The 16,824-nt window shown below is 39.2% G+C and overlaps 1 protein-coding gene across 1 annotated transcript in view; it reads left to right on the top strand.

The window, feature by feature from the left end:
- Positions 1-15,742, top strand: part of LOC113134108 (microtubule-associated protein tau-like) — a 48,652-nt gene extending 32,910 nt beyond the window's left edge. Inside the window, exons 6-13 of the mRNA XM_026313345.1 lie at positions 1,361-1,420; positions 1,806-2,062; positions 6,008-6,067; positions 10,570-10,662; positions 13,884-13,965; positions 14,045-14,154; positions 14,336-14,528; positions 15,374-15,742. Coding sequence (XP_026169130.1) covers positions 1,361-1,420; positions 1,806-2,062; positions 6,008-6,067; positions 10,570-10,662; positions 13,884-13,965; positions 14,045-14,154; positions 14,336-14,528; positions 15,374-15,378 — 860 coding nt within the window. The 3' untranslated portion in view covers positions 15,379-15,742. The remainder of the gene's footprint in view (positions 1-1,360; positions 1,421-1,805; positions 2,063-6,007; positions 6,068-10,569; positions 10,663-13,883; positions 13,966-14,044; positions 14,155-14,335; positions 14,529-15,373) is intronic.
- Positions 15,743-16,824: the final 1,082 nt, after the last annotated feature.

The raw sequence follows: 16,824 nt of genomic DNA, 5'->3' as shown, positions 1-16,824 counted from the left end.
GCTCAGTGACAGAATTGTGGCAAGGCACAGATCTGGCCAAGGTTACAAAAGAATGTCTGCAGCACTCAAGGTTCCTAAGAGCACAGTGGCCTCCATAATCCTCAAATGGAAAAAGTTTGGGACAACCAGAACTCTTCCTAGACCTGGCCGTCCAGCCAAACTGAGCAATCGTGGGAGAAGAGCCTTGGTGAGAGAGGTAAAGAAGAACCCAAAGATCACTGTGGCTGAGCTCCAGAGATGCTGTAGGGAGATGGGAGAAAGTTCCACAAAGTCAACTATCACTGCAGCCCTCCACCAGTCGGGGCTTTATGGCAGAGTGGCCCGACGGAAGCCTCTCCTCAGTGCAAGACACATGAAAGCCCGCACAGAGTTTGCCAGAAAACACATGAAGGACTCCCAGACTATGAGAAATAAGATTCTCTGGTCTGATGAGACCAAGATTAAACTTTTTGGCGTTAATTCTAAGCGGTATGTGTGGAGAAAACCAGGCACTGCTCATCACCTGCCCAATACAATCCCTACAGTGAAACATGGTGGTGGGAGCATCATGTTGTGGGGGTGTTTTTCAGCTGCAGGGACAGGACGACTGGTTGCAATTGAAGGAAAAATGAATGCGGCCAAGTACAGAGATATCCTGGAAGAAAACCTCTTCCAGAGTGCTCAGGACCTCAGACTGGGCCGAAGGTTCACCTTTCAACAGGACAATGACCCTAAGCACACAGCTAAAATAACAAAGGAGTGGCTTCGGAACAACTCTGTGACCGTTCTTGACTGGCCCAGCCAGAGCCCTGACCTAAACCCAATTGAGCATCTCTGGAGAGACCTGAAAATGGCTGTCCACCAACGTTCACCATCCAACCTGACAGAACTGGAGAGGATCTGCAAGGAAGAATGGCAGAGGATCCCCAAATCCAGGTGTGAAAAACTTGTTGCATCATTCCCAAGAAGACTCATGGCTGAACTAGCTCAAAAGGGTGCTTCTACTCAATACTGAGCACAGGGTCTGAATACTTATGACCATGTGATATTTAGTTTTTCTTTTTTAATAAATTTGCAAAAATTTCTACATTTCTGTTTGTTTCTGTCAAGATGGGGTGCTGAGTGTACATTAATGAGAAATAAAATGAACTTTTTTGATTTTGGCAAATGGCTGCAATGACACAAAGAGTGAAAAATTTAAAGGGGTCTGAATATTTTCCGTACCCACTGTATGGAAACAAGCACAGTACTTGTCCACACACCAACACTGAACTACTTGCATCTTCATTCACACTTCAACAATGTGGGAAGAGAGTATTTGGTATGGGCTATCCCTTTTATATTAGGGATGCTAAGCTTGTGTGCTGTCTTTACTACACAGCTAGCAAGAATGACAAGGCTGAGAGCAAGACAGGAGAGGTCAAGAAACCCAAGACTACAGGTAACAAAGACAGGCAGCACAGAAAAGAAAAAAGTTCTGTAATTGTATTCTGAGTGTTTTAGGCTCATCCTCAAAAATCCCCAGAAATGTAACCCAAATTAAGCAAATCAATATAGCCTACTATAATTTTAACTGCCCCATAAGTATATTACATTTACCTTGGTGATATATGCTAAGATTATGAACTCCCCTTCTTTCCTCTTTACTAGACAGAGATATTTTGTGTACATCTTGTTTATGATTTTAACTAATTTGAACCATTATATCGACACCTTACTGATGCTAAAATCCAACTTTCAAGAAAAAAGACATTTTTGTGACTGATTTTTAGATTTCAAATTTCACAAAAATGATCTATACTTTATTACTATAACCTTTTCTGTAGCTCGTCCTCGCCAAGCCACCAATACGGGTCCTGCTACTCCAGCTGCCTCTACTAATGGTGAAGCCACCAACACTCACCGACGCCGTGTCATCACCAAGCCCCCTGTGCCCAAACAGACTCCACTGGAGAAGAAGCCGGCAGTGCCCCGTGCTCCTCGAACCCCCAGGGCTATCAACGCCCCAACACCAGACCTGAAGAATGTCCGTTCCAAGATTGGATCCACCGACAACATCAAGTACCAGCCTGGTGGAGGAAAGGTAGGACAAATGAGACAGTTTGAGAGAGGCCTGTAATTATTACAGATGTACCTGTCAAGATGTGCTGTAGATCATAATAACGTTATGTTACTTTGCTAAAAAGTAGAATAGTAGTAGTACTACTAGAGTATTTAAGTATTAAGTCAGTTATGCACTGTACTGTAAGGTGCATATTTCATTTTAGCTGCATGACTAAACTGAGCTCCATCCAGTAGCAGAAGTAGTCAGATTCCATTATGTGAGGACTACATACAACATGTATGTAAGAAGGGACTAAAATCACTGATACATGATCATGACATCTAACAAATCATAAATAAAGGTTAATAACAGCTGCTGCAGCATGATAGGTTATACTGACATATTGTCTGAGATATCACATAGAAGTACATCAGCAGAAAGGGGTCTTCTGAACCTATTACCATATCTGAATACACTTATTTACTTAATGTGGAGGATTCATCAAATAAATCAAAGCAAATAAAGTGAATTACAGTATATATTGTAATTTCTTCTAATTAATTTACTGTCTCAAAAATGCATGTAAAAGGACAATTATTTTTAATACAATTGAATAGTATTTGTCCTTAAGTAATTTATTTATATTTACTTATATTTACTTCCTTGTCACATTAAATTCACATCTCATACCTAACCAATAAAGCTGTTTCACATGTCTTGAAATGAGTACAAAAAGTTCTCACAGAGTTGACAAAATAACCTGAATAAACAGCATTTTAAAAGCTAGTCAGTACTAACTGTGTATTATGTCCTGGCAAATCCTTTAAGTGTAAAGTGGCTTTCATGTTGGTCTCAATGCAGGGATAACTAATATGGAACTGGATTTCATGAAGCATAGATCCACCAAAAGCTTTTAGAGCATTGTCTGTGCCTGATCTGATAACTAAAGCCAACAAAAGATCACTGCAGGCTCTGTCACAGTCTGTACTGAATACACTAGATTCAGTCCCATTTGCAGCACTTGTCAGCTTTTTATGCTCTTTTCTGTGCTGCGTACAGTACAGTATTGTGATACTGTAGCTGTGGTAGCTGGGATTAGAGATAAGTGATGAGACTGGAATAGATGGAGAGACGAGGAAAGTTCTATACCATCCTTACCAACAATCAAATAGCTAACACTAACACACATTCTTATATGACAAACATCATGCTAATCTCACCTCAGTGCTGCAGACACTGACTTTTTTAGAGGGCATTGCCAGTACATTCAAAATGAAGAGAGTTCAAATGTATTTCTTACATTTTCTACCTCGTAATCACATCTTTCCTTCAGTTTCTTCAATGTCCTCTGTCTGCAGCATTATCTTTGTTGATCATTGCCTAATGCTGCCAAGCATGCTTTATTTTTCACAATCCCCACCACCTTAAAAGGTGCACCAATCTCTAGCCACCTGCTGTAATGCACCCACACATGCACACTGACAGGTAGACAACAATGACAACTGATTCTACGCATGCCAGCAGTTTTTCCCACTGTGTTACAGATACACAGTATGTCCTGGACTGACATTGATAACCTGTTTGCACTTTGTTTTGATATAGTGTTTGCCTTCTTTCCATCTCTGCTGCATTGTCTGTCACTGTATTAAACTTTCATCAAACTACAGTTGTTTAAAGGCCAACTTGCAGTCTGGTAATTCCAGAGTATTAATGCGTAGATACATAGTGTTAAAACTAGATTCTATTAAAAAATAAAATAAAATAAACCATACATATATATATATATATGTGTGTGTATATATATATATTTATATTGGCCTCAAGAAAAGCAACTTGGAGGTGATATCACAGATAGAGCAGTCAATCTATGTCAAGTTTAAATAAGAAGAAATATGGATCATAATGCATGTTTCGACACTAATAATATTGAAAATGTATGTTCGTACACACATAACGGATTGCATGCAGCCTTAATTTAGAAGTAAAATGCATGCAAGTATTATTAGCAAAGTATATTTATCAACAAACTACAGTGTAAGTATCAAAACATATAATATATAGAAAATTGTGATAGTGATATTACATTACACAATAAGGTTATTTAAAGAATTAGCTTAATCTGTCTGACTGGGGCACTGTCCTCATGTATGGGTACTATACCTTCCTCATTCTAGTGCACTGAATGAAAAATTGACGCTGTGAATGGGTTGCAGCCCACTGGGCTTTGAGCTGGTTGTGGTGTCAGTGCTAGGGGGTTATTGACAGCTTTTGGTTCAGTGTGCTATCACGAGGATAGGACCAATACCCAATTCACAGAACCTTGGGTTACATATTGTAACCCAATCTATACTTTGGGTAATCTATAGTTAAATTCATGTCATTCAGACATTTTTATTTTCTGCCATGTTTATTTGTTTTCATGGCTCTGTATTCTGTTGCATTAGTCCTACACACAATGCCTCTAATATAGGTGTCCTTATAGTCCCTGATATTTTAAACCTGTTCTGCCTGGGCTCACTAGAAGAGTAGAATAACATAAACAGTCACTGGCTGGGTCAGCAGGGTTGCAAACTATTCAAGATTTGTCATATCCAGTACAGCGCATATTTATCCAACAAAATAGCATGCATGCCCCTGTTTAGCAACATCCTGTTTCATATTCACAGTGACTCCATACTTCCTCCACCCATATCATTTAGACATGATTGCATGGCCAATTAAAGTTAGATCACTGTAGAGAAGGAGTTGTTGCCTCTCTGAAGTGTTCCATAAAATTGGCTTAACCTCACATTTCTTGTTCGCAACAAAGGAACAACTAACAGGGAAATGATGCAGAGTCTCTAATTCTAAGCATTAAATCTTTGAGCACTAGTCACTCTTTCAAGCATCTGTACTGTGGTGCAGGTCTGCTCCTTTTGTGTTGACTCAATCTCCTTTCAAAAACCTGCTCTAGGCCTTTTATCAGTCTACTGGAGTGGAGCCACTTTACACACACAAACAAATCACCAATCTGCGTATGTTGCACTAACTCATTCAGTTTCCTGTGATACTAACATTGGTTTGTCTGTATTAATGTTTTCCTTTCAGCAGCAGCACAGTGCTTTAACAACCTTTACATCCTCAGTATTTAGGAACTGGATTTGTACAACCAATATGGCATTTGATCTCTTGTCATTTACTGTATAATTATTTGCAGGAAAAGAGATGACACAAGATGACAAAATCAAGAGCCTAATATGCTCAATGTGTGCACAAATACAGGCCCTAGATGGTATATTGTTTATCTAAGACTCTTTGTGTTCTACACGCCATTGGATGCCTAAGGTCAAGCGCATGCTGGAAATATTAAAGTCGCCTTTTAATTCGCCTTTTTGTGGGAAGATTTTTTATCTCCACTGTTTTTGTTTTGTTTGTTTTTTTGGATTCCTGTGTAACTATTCTCACACTGTGTTTGAGTAGGGTATTACTAACACAGGATAAGATTTTGTTATTGTTATTGATCCACTGTGATTCATTATCATGTTTTTAATTTGCTCCAGGTTACTGCCAATGGTAGCTATTATCCATCTGACACAGTACTTCAGATCGGCAGTTCTGCAAATATTTACACATGTTTAGTACTGTATCTTTCCAATTGGATTGGTCCATAATTAAATTTTACAGTGCATCTAATTGCTGCTACTGCTATCAGTTAGAAAATTAAAATTTAAAGTTCAAAATTACTCATGCATCCACACATTTGGCTATAAAACTTGGTTCAGCTTAATTCTTTTTGATCCAGCTGTTGTTTTCTATGCAATCATACACTATGGTTCTGTTTTGATTGGCTGTAATAGCCTACACACTTGGTCCAGCTGCTAACCACACATCCAGTCCCCTTTCCATTTGATCAGCCCCATGACCCCACCTGCTCTTCCACCTAGTTGTATTGCGGTGTGTGGTTGGCTGGAGGTTGTATTGACCAGGGGGTGGTTGTCTCCCCAGGTCTCCTCCACCCCGAACAACAAGACATCAGACCCTTCCACCCCTACCGGCAAGGCCAGAGTGAGTGCCCATCATCTACACCCTCACACTTCACATACCAGTATATCCTCCCACATTCTCTCTGCATTCATTCCATATACAGTCCTTACTTGCATGCACTTCATTACATGATTACTCACTCCAAAATAACACAAATAATAAATGAAGCTGCCATGTATAGAAGACAAGATAATGGAAATGCTACATCTAAATGCAATTACTGAATAGACTTGGTTTTCCGGGTTTATTTCTTTTGTGCTACTTGTAGGTTTGTCCACTGATCCCTGTACAATATATTGTTCCAATAACATTACTGCAGAATGTATGCAGCAATAGTTGTGAAGTGTGAGCACACAGCTGTGGAAGAAGTGGTGAATGAGCAGACACAAACTTGGCATGTGTTTTACTGAGTTTGTCTTTGTTGTGATCATCAGTGATGATAAATGAAATATTTTAACATATGAATATTTAAAGTAATTAAAGTAAGTAAGTAAGTAAGTAAGTAAGTAAGTAAAGTGCTTTAAAAGTGGCATTAAATACCTCATGGCCCTTGTGGTATAGTATGTAGTCTTCACTCTTGTGGCACTATGTAAAATGTAGTCATTTATCCCTTTTCTTTTAATACACTTGAGTTTCAAGTAGTTTTTCTTTTAGCTTGTAAGCATTAGAACCAGAAAATTAAGGAGGAACCACAATCTCGCAGCTACAACAAAGAGGATGTTTACAATGTGCAATTAGAAATTGAAATAGGGGGTAAAACCTCAGCCCTGTTTATAGGCTACTGCTTCTGTGTGTCTCTGTGTGTGTGTGCACCTGGTATTACTTTTATGGTGAGAACTCACATTGTGAGCTCTTGACCTTTCTCTAGGTGAACAGATGCAGGTCCCCACCATGTAAATCATTGAATTTTATGGTGATGATGGTGATGTAAGGTGTTAGGGCAGGTTATGGTTAGGGTGAGGATTAGGGTGAGGGTTAGGGTTAGACAGGTGGCAGTTATGGTTAGGGCAAGTCTCCAGGAAATAATTGTAAGCCACTGTAAAGTCCTCATAAGGAATGAAAAAAACACTTGTCTGGGTGTGCGTGTGTGTGCTTACGCATTACTGCTCCGTGAGTCATCCTTTGCTGGTGCCACCTGCGTCATCGCCATTTCCTTATTGGGGAAAAAGATTTGAAAATGGATTTGAGAGAATGGAGGCAGGTGTCTTACATCTGCTGCAGAGCATTTTACTCCAGTGAAAATCCTATTATAAAGGAGGTAACTCACTTCTGGGGGATGGTACAAATGTAAGCTTACTTGATTAAAGCAAAACATCAAGTTCCTAAAAAAATGAACAATTAAACAGCAATGGAGAGGGCATTAAGTAATACAACAACATCTAGTTAATTTTTACCAGATAATAACAATTTATTCCAAGAAGGCGTTTCTTAAATTAATAGTTACTCAGACACATATATTACCTTGTATATTAAATAATTCCCTGCAGTGTGGATATGCATATGTATTTGCTCTTTCATATTTGATGAAAGTGAGGATGACCATTCATCATGTGATGAATGACTCTGGGTATTATAAATAAAATCCCGAAAGATTATTTTAATGGTTCTACAGATTTAATTACATTCAAAGCTGTTTTGACGATTTGTCGCCACTACAGCCTGCCAAATCAAAGATTTAATTAGAATTAAGAATTAAGTCTTATGTCCTCAAACTATTCAGAAATTCACACATTGGACAAATCATTGTAAAACATCAGAGGATAGCAGACTAAATATGTAAAAGAAATATTTTGCCTATGGTTGGTTATTGAAAAAGCACAGGCTTCCAGGAGATGGAAGATGACAAAATAAGAAAAAATAAAACTAAGCATTGTTTTCTTCACCTCTGCCAATTGCCCAGTATATGCAAAAAAAAACAAAAGTTGAATCCAGCTTGATGACTTCAGGGACATGGTGACCTAGATGTGGACTCGGATCTAGATAGAGATATTGAGCTCTCTGGTTCATGCTTCTGATCTACTGTCAAAACCAGCAAACACCAATGGATACCCTGTTTAATAACACTAATGCACTGCATGACATTCCTATTGGCCTGTTAATTTGTTGTATGATTTGTATGCCGTTTTTAAAGTTGAGATGGCTTCATTTATTTTTCTGATTTGTATTTATCCCTTTCCAGCAGTTTGGTTGCTCTTTGTAGTAGTGTATTTGTGAACGTCAAATACACTGTATATATATATATATATATATATATATATATATATATATATATATATATACACAGTACTGTGCTAAAGTTTTAGGCACTAAAAACACACAGGTGATGCTTTTATATAGTTTTTCATTTATCAGTTATCTTCATACAAAGTGAAGGGAACCAAACCTAATTCTAAGCAGTATTAGCAGCACTCATCTTTGTCCTTAAACCAGCAGCAGTTCTCTCTGGTTTCTCTGGTGTATAGGGGGTGGACCTATACAGTGTGACGTCACCCATGGTGTTACACACCGCGAGAATGAAGCCAATTCAGACAAAAAAAGAAAAAAAATATGAAGCCAATTCAGTCGCTATTTTTGGCTGCTATGGATGTCGCCATGTTGCTTTTGTGGAGCTAGAAGTACCATATTTGGACAGTATTCCCATGGCGACCATTGAGCCAATCAGCAGCGAGCTTGTTGAACATACACACCCCCTTATGAGCGTATACCAATGACTGTACAAGGGGTGGACAAAGCAAACCCGCTTTTGGGTTTGAATCCAAATAGGAAGTAGCTGACTTGCGTCATTTAAGTCCCTATTGTTGCCACAGTAATCATTGTGGCTTTATTCTTTGTTTGAACATGCCTTCAATACTCATACTTTTTTATGTCGATATTTGGTTCAAGTGCCACATGTCGCCCCCATGTGGAGATGTTTGAGAGGTTTGATTGGCCGGTTGCTTTACCCATGCACATAATGGTTTTAGGATACCTGCCCCTCTGTGATAGGAATGCATTTGCTACTCTCTCCAGGTGGCGTGTACATTCAACAAGCTTGATGCTGATTGGCTCAGTGGTTGCCATGAGAACATTCTCTAGACACTGCCTTATTGTCCAAATATGGTACTTCTGGCTGAAAATGGCATCTGAATTGGCTTCATTCTCGCAGTGAATAACGCAATGGGTGACATCACACTGTATAGGTCCACCCCCTATACACCGTCAATGCTGAAATATATATGAGTTGTTGAAATGATGACCTTGTGCAGATTTACTAAATAAACCTTAAAAAAAAATTTGTGTGCACACAATACAGTGCACAAGAATAGTTGCTATATTGCACCAAATCACACTCATCATGCAGTGTTTAATGCCTGTAACTAGTATCTCTGTTTTAGGAGGATAGTAACAGAAAATGAAACTGTACATATTCTGTAATGATTCTCAGCTAAATGGTAAGAAACTGTAACATTATGTTTTACGTTGCTCATTATTGTATACTATTTATGATATAAAATGTTGTAAGGTTATGCGGGTAGATTACTATAGTGTGAAAACAAAAACTTGTCAGCAAGGGGTTTCACGTAGTCACTGTTCACAAACTACTCTGTAGGATATAAACACACTGCTTTTATAATTAAACCCTACAGCTATGTTTTCCCATACACTGTATTTATTGCCTTTTTAAGAACTCTATTAGCTGAAACAAAGTTAACAAGACTGTCCTCCAGGTTGAATGTTTTTAAGTGACATTTTAACAAGCTGCATTGTGATTGGTCAGAGGTGTTCCTGTCACCAGCAAAAATTGTTAAACTTAACCTGGGGGCGAAAAAAACAAACAAACAAAAAAACACACAGCAAACTTCTATCATTGATGTGAAATGGTCTATTGACCTCTTGTGTTACAGAGCAAATATCAACATAGAAAAAGAGTAATAATAAGACTTGTTCGAACAAAGATGACAAAGCCACAGTGATTATTGTGGCAACAATAGGGACTTAGTAATTGGTGCTGATTTTTCAATGTCCACCCCTTCTACAGTCATTGGGCTGGACCACACAATTTCTCCTGGTACTTTGCAGCACCTTGGAGAAGCTGCTGCAGTTCTGTAGATTCAGTCTGTCCCAGTGTCGTCTGTCTCTTCATTTGTTCCCAAACTGACTCCACACTCCCCAGATCTTTACTCTGTGGGGGTCAGACCACTTGCATTGTGCCCCTGAAAATAGTTGTTCATGAATTGTAAGGGGTACTTTATGAGCTTGTTGTTCTGCACAGGGGGATGCCTGATGGTGTTGTATAATAAGAACCTAAAGCATCTAAAGTGCCTAAAACATCTGCACAGTACTATATATATATATATATATATATATATATATATATATATATATATATATGCACTCCTGATTCAGATAAACACTGAAGGAAGGAATGTGGCCAATCTGTGTCTTGTTTAAAAGAGCTGCCACCTAATTATTCACCTAATTTGTTGTTCTATCCTGCTTGACTCTGTCACACATTTCTTTCTTTCTTGCTTGTCTACCTTTAGGTTCACATAATGCACAAAAAGTTGGACTTCAGCCATGTCACATCTCGCTGTGGTTCCAAGGACAATATCAAACATGTCCCTGGAGGTGGCAATGTAAGTACTGGTGGAGCTGGAAGCTGGAGTCTGATTAGGGTGGATATATGCAACATTTTATGCAAACTTCCTCAAGCCTCATTCAGTGTGTCTTGCACAAAGCAATCAGCATACTGTATCCATTAATCTTGTGTTATCCCTAATTGATCCTTGCACATAGATTTAGATCATTTAAGGGTTTATTTATAGAGAGCCTCTATAAGGGGGTTCCACAATAACAATACAGAGCACCTTTCTTTAAATATCAAACACTGACATGAAAGCTTATCATTTTCAAAGTAACTTTGAATGAATGTACTTTAATTAGCACATTAATTGCTCCAACTGTTTGCATTCGGATTGATTTCACTTAAGTGAACTGACCACAGATCCTACTGCCTACCTTTCCACGTGACCATCTGCTTTACTTTCATGCTCGATTTATTGTATGGGACATTCTCACAATCACCAGTTTGTGGTGAAGTCTGTTTAACAAAATACAAAAGGTAGATTTCCAAAGCTATCACATGCATTTTGCTTAATGGCCAATCATCTTGACTTAATCACAGTATCCACAGCTGTGCAATTTAAAACTCAAGAAACCAATCAATAGCCTATCAAAAATAGCCTATCACAGGCAAGATGAGATGAGATAAACTTTATTAATCTCTGAGGGGAAATTCAGGTAGTCTTGTAGTGAAAGTAACATGTAGTCAATAGTAAGTATAGTAACAGTCCAGCTCATGTTGGTCAGTCATCTGCCACTGGCTAAAGTATTGTAGAGCCTGAGGGCAGTGGGGATGAAGGATCTCCTGTATCGTTCAGTCCTGCAGCTCAGTGAGGTGAGTCGTCCACTGCAGCTGCTTCTCTGATCCATCAGGATGTTGTGAAGGGGATGGTCAATGTGTTCCAGGATGGTCTCTACCTTTTTCTGTCTGCATCTCTCCACCACAGCCTCCAGTGAGTCCAGCCTCATTCCAGTCATTGAACCAGCTTTTTGCACCAGTTTGTTCAGCAGCCTTGCATCCTTCTGTTTTATGCTGCCTCCACAGCAGACTGCAGCATAAAACAGTACACTTGCAACCATAGTTTGGTAAAACCTGTGCTGTATTTTCCTGCAGACGTCCTAAGCTGTCTTAGGAGGGAAAGTCGTTTCTGACCTTTTTTATATAGTACATCAGTGATAATTGACCAGTCCAATTTCTTGTCCAGTTGCACGCCTAGATATTTTTAGGCTGGCACCACTTGAGTGTCTGCACCACATATGTTGACTGGATACGGAGAGGGCGTAGACCTTTGAAAATCCACAACCATCTCCTTGGTTTTAGAGGTGTTCAGTAGGAGGCAGTTTTTGTGACTCCAGTCACTGAAGGATGTTATCAGGCCTCTGTACTCCTCTTCCTGTCCATTCCTGATACATGCAACACTTGCAGTATATTCAGAATACTTCTGAATGTGGCAACACTCAGAATTGTACAGCTTATACACACTGTACACAGAATGAACCCAAAACAGTCCCCTGTGGAGTCCCTGTGCTGCTCAAAACTCTATCAGAGATGCAGTTCCCCAGCCTCACAAACTGTGGCCTTTCTGTCAGGTAATCTGTGATCCAGGAAACAAAGGAGGGGTCCACCCCCATTCCCTTGATCTTGTCTCTGAGGATAATTGGTTAGATGGTACTGAATGCACTTGAAAATCAAGGAACATAATCCTCACATAACTTACAGGTTCTTCTCAGATGAGACAAAACACGGTGAAAGCATGTAGAGGACAGCATCATCCACACCAATGTGTTCTCTGTAAGCAAACTGTGGGGATCTATTGCGTGTTTACCCTCAAGTCTTAGTAGGCACAAAATCATCCTCTCCAGGACCTTCATAATATGGAATGTGAGAGCCACTTGGCCTGTGGTCATTTAGTTCAGCTGAACGCTTTACTTTACCTGATGGAACAATACAAGATGTTTTCCACAAAGTTTTAAAAAAAAACTTCTTATAAATATCAGCAACAAACGTGTAATTTTTATACCGTTTGATCATTACGGTATAAAAACTCAGATTTTCCATTATGGGTCCTACTAATACCTCTCAACTGTTCAGATATTTATTTTTATTTTTTTGTTGTCCTTTGTCTTTTTTGTCAATTTTCTGTCTTAGCTATATGTATTATACTGAATTTCCCCCATGGGGGATGAATTAAGTATCTATCTATCTATCTATCTATCTATCTATCTATCTATCTCTCTATCTCTCTATCTATTTATTAGGAGTTCTGTACTTGTTATGTAGTGTACATGTAAATGGAAAACAGCAATACAGTACCACTAACGGAAAGCAGTATGTCACATTAGAATACCTTACTTTGTAAGGCATGCTCTTTACAAAAGTGACAAAATACAATACAAAGTAATAATACTACAGTAAAGTATTAGGTTACTACAGAAGTCTCATAGGAATGCAGTAAAATGAACACATTAAAAGGTTACCCGAGTATTCAAAGGTTGTATTTGCTGAAGTGACTGTTTCCTCAGTCTAAAAGCCATCATTAATATTTAAATTATCTGTAAAGATTTCCAAAAATTGGCTTTGTATTATAAAATAAGATCATTATTTTTTTAACCTGCCAATCTAATAAAGGAGAGTGCTGAAAGAATAATAGAGCTAGGAGAGTGCTGAAAGAATGATAGAGCTAATAGAGCGGTACTGGATTTCTACTTGGGGGCTAATAAAGCTTATCTTATCTTATCTTATCTTAGACTTAGCACTGAAGGTTGTGGTCAGCTGACTGTCAAGAGAGCTGACTGACCTTATCACACACTGTCAGGCAGATTACCAGGCTTCCGGGTCTATCGGTGCCAGCAGTGTCACAAAACTCAGGATTACTCCCTGAGATCCTGAAGACACACATTCATGATGTGATGACTGTCTAACAACTGCCTGTACCTCCAACTATAGCCTGTCAACATTTGTCTGCAAGAATGGTGCATAATTTACATGCTTAACAAAGTAGGGAACCAGGCCTGGGTAGCATGCTTAGTAGGTTTCTTGCGTTTTATGCCATGCACATTGTTCATTGCATTGTACAGAATGTCTTACTTTCTGTAAATGCACTAGGTCCATTATAATGGATGACAGTTTTGCATTGATTTGATTTTGCATTTTGCATTAGATGCTACATTGTACGTGTGGCATTTTTATGAGTTATTATAAAAATACTGCATTATGCTCTTTCTTTTTCCCCAGGTGCAGATCCTGAATAAGAAGGTTGATGTGAGCAAGGTGACTTCCAAATGTGGCTCCAAGGACAACATCAAACACAAGCCAGGTTTCAACTCATAAGATATCTTGTATTCTCATTTATCACCCCCATCAAACTCTCACTACTATTCTATTTTTTATCCTAGGTGGTGGTGATGTTAAGATTGAGTCCCACAAGCTAAACATTAAGGCTAAATCTAAGATTGGATCCCTGGATAATGTGGGGCCAGGCAATGGACAGACCAATGGACACAAGGTTCAGTTTAAACCAGTCATTAACAGACAGTTAACTTCTCTGGTTCTGCCGAGTCACTGTGATTTTACACCACTAGATGGTGTGTTGGTATGAGAAAATTGTTCACTAAAAAAACAGTGTTCTCTCTGTCTGTGGATGCATTTGTGTGTCCCTGCCCTTGTGCCTCTATATTTGGCTCCAGGAGGACAAATCAGAGGAGAAGACATCTTCACCCCCGAGTGGCGCTCCAGCAATGGGACCAGGAGGTGTTGCTAAGGCAACAGAACCAGGAGGTGTTGCTAAGGAGAATGGGGTGAAGGAGCCCACGCCCACTCCTTTTGGAGGAGATGGACTGAGAGACTCCCTTAGCATAGAGAAAGGCATCACTCAAACAAGTGGGTGTACACACACACACACACACACACGCGCGCGCGCACACACACACACACACACGCACACACACACAGAGCTATAGGTTTCAAAAGCATCCACAGCCTCATCTGTGATTATAACCAACTGACTATTGACAAAGTCCTGCCACCTTTATTTAGTGTGGCTACAGCTGTTGTGTTTCCATTCTTACACACACATGCAGCTTACATTAATAAAACAGACACATTGAGACACAGCCTCCACAATCTTACATATCAAATATATATATATATATATATATACACTACTCACTCTAATTACATCTACATAATACATAAATAGTTATGGATATTTTCAGCTGATAAACTGGGACTGGACAATCATTGTTTAGAGGTTCAGTGGATGGTGAATTGCAGAGTCAATTGACAATAAATAAACACATACTGTGTGTGTCCCTGCTTTGTGCTACGTGTCTGATGGAGCAGGATGGTAAAAATAGCAGACACTGTGCCACTAAATTAAATTATGAGAAGACCAACAGAGTAAAGATTAGCCAGTCATAGTGGATACATTTATCTCTGGCACTGTAGCTGGCTTCCCAACTCTCACTTGATGTGGTTGGAAAGCTAATTGATGGATGGCTGGATGGCTAATAAAATAAAAACAGGAATGGTTTATAATTTGCCCCTATAATTCATATGAACTTGCCCAGACAGTGACAGCCTATTAAAGACCATTGGGCTGGGAAATTTAAAGCCTGGAAATATCCTTTGAGCTCTATGTCACTTTATCTCCTTTTATCACCTTCCACTGTCATTATCTTGTGGTTTCTTTCTTCTGTCTTAATCTAGTATGTTTTTCTCCACAGACTGAATCCCACTGACCTGTAGATTTTGGTGGGTTATGCACGGCAATCGTCAACCTGCCAATCAATAGATCTACCAACCTATCATGGCGCAGTCACTTCCCTCTGGCACCGCCCTTCATCTAGCCCACTGCAGTACCAAACTGAACAATCGCCTCTGTGCTTCTATGGGTCTGCCTGTCAGCTTCCTATTATCAACCCTAATCTTTGACCTATCAGTGCCCTTGAATTGACCTTTGACAGAGAAGAGAAGTTGCTGTTTGTCTGTGTTTCGCTGTGTGGGATTTCACCAGCTTTGTGACTGATAAACTCCCCTGTAAACACTTACTTGGGGACCCCAAATCTAAAATCTTAGTAACACCAACATAATAAACCCACATAGTCAATGCCATGTTGAGTATATTGAGCATATCTAGATTTTCATGTCTAAATTGTCTAAATTTGTACTGTATTTTAACTGAGTTCTGAGTCTCTACTCTGGTCCCCTTTAACAAGACTTCACGATTCAAAATCATTTCTTGTTAACATCCCACAGGATGCCCACAAAACCCTGGAGGGAATTCAAATTCAAGCCCAAAGTAGTTACTCTAAACAGTATTTTAACACTTTGTGAGTATCACACAGTTAAACTGCTATCTGCTGCACTTTTAAACAAGTAATGTGAACACTGATGCACAGTATACCGTACATAGTGCTTTCCTTATTGCAGACAATGTCAAGCACTGTGTGACAGGTTGGTGTTTAAAAGCAATGTCACATCAGTACCTAAAATGGTGACATTTTCAGGAAAAGAAATCCCCACTTTCAATAGAATCACATATTCTCTGCTGCTAGGGTCATAGTGTTACCATGCCAGCACAGCGGTTTACAAACTAGCCCTGTGAGTAGTCTCTACAAGATCAAGCCTCTAGAACCCTGAAGACATGCAGATAAATTTCACAATAACACAATATCTCAAGTATTTGTTAATAGAGTGAGGTACACACTACTATCGATGTTGTACTGCACTTGGATTAAAGTATTGAACAAATGACTAAAAAGCACATAGACTACAGAATGCACATATTTCAGCACCTTTGCAAACCCTTTTCCTTTATCTCTGAACAAGCTTGCATACACTCATCTTTAACCCTTTACAAGAGACAAACTTTAAACGTGTAAAATATAATTAAAACTCAGTCTTTCAATGAGCCCATGTCTGTTATTGTACATGCAATCCTGTTCTCCTGCATAATACTACTATGGTCCCAAGACTATAAACACCTGATACCAAACCTGCCATGTGTCCTTCAGATCCACTCTCACACCTAAATAACCCTGTGAGCAATCTCTGAAGTCACTCTGACCTGTGTCTAGCACTTACAATCCAATTGTGGGTATTGAAGACAGACAGACAGCACTTTCCTCCTCTCACTAATGTGACACTTCCTGGTCATGTGGTTTGCCCCAGTGGA

The sequence above is a fragment of the Mastacembelus armatus genome, chromosome 17 (genome assembly GCF_900324485.2).
Source record: "Mastacembelus armatus chromosome 17, fMasArm1.2, whole genome shotgun sequence".
Classification (NCBI taxonomy): domain Eukaryota; kingdom Metazoa; phylum Chordata; class Actinopteri; order Synbranchiformes; family Mastacembelidae; genus Mastacembelus; species Mastacembelus armatus.
The sequence above is the reverse complement of the archived record's forward strand: the minus strand, read 5'-3'. Positions and strand labels throughout refer to the sequence as shown.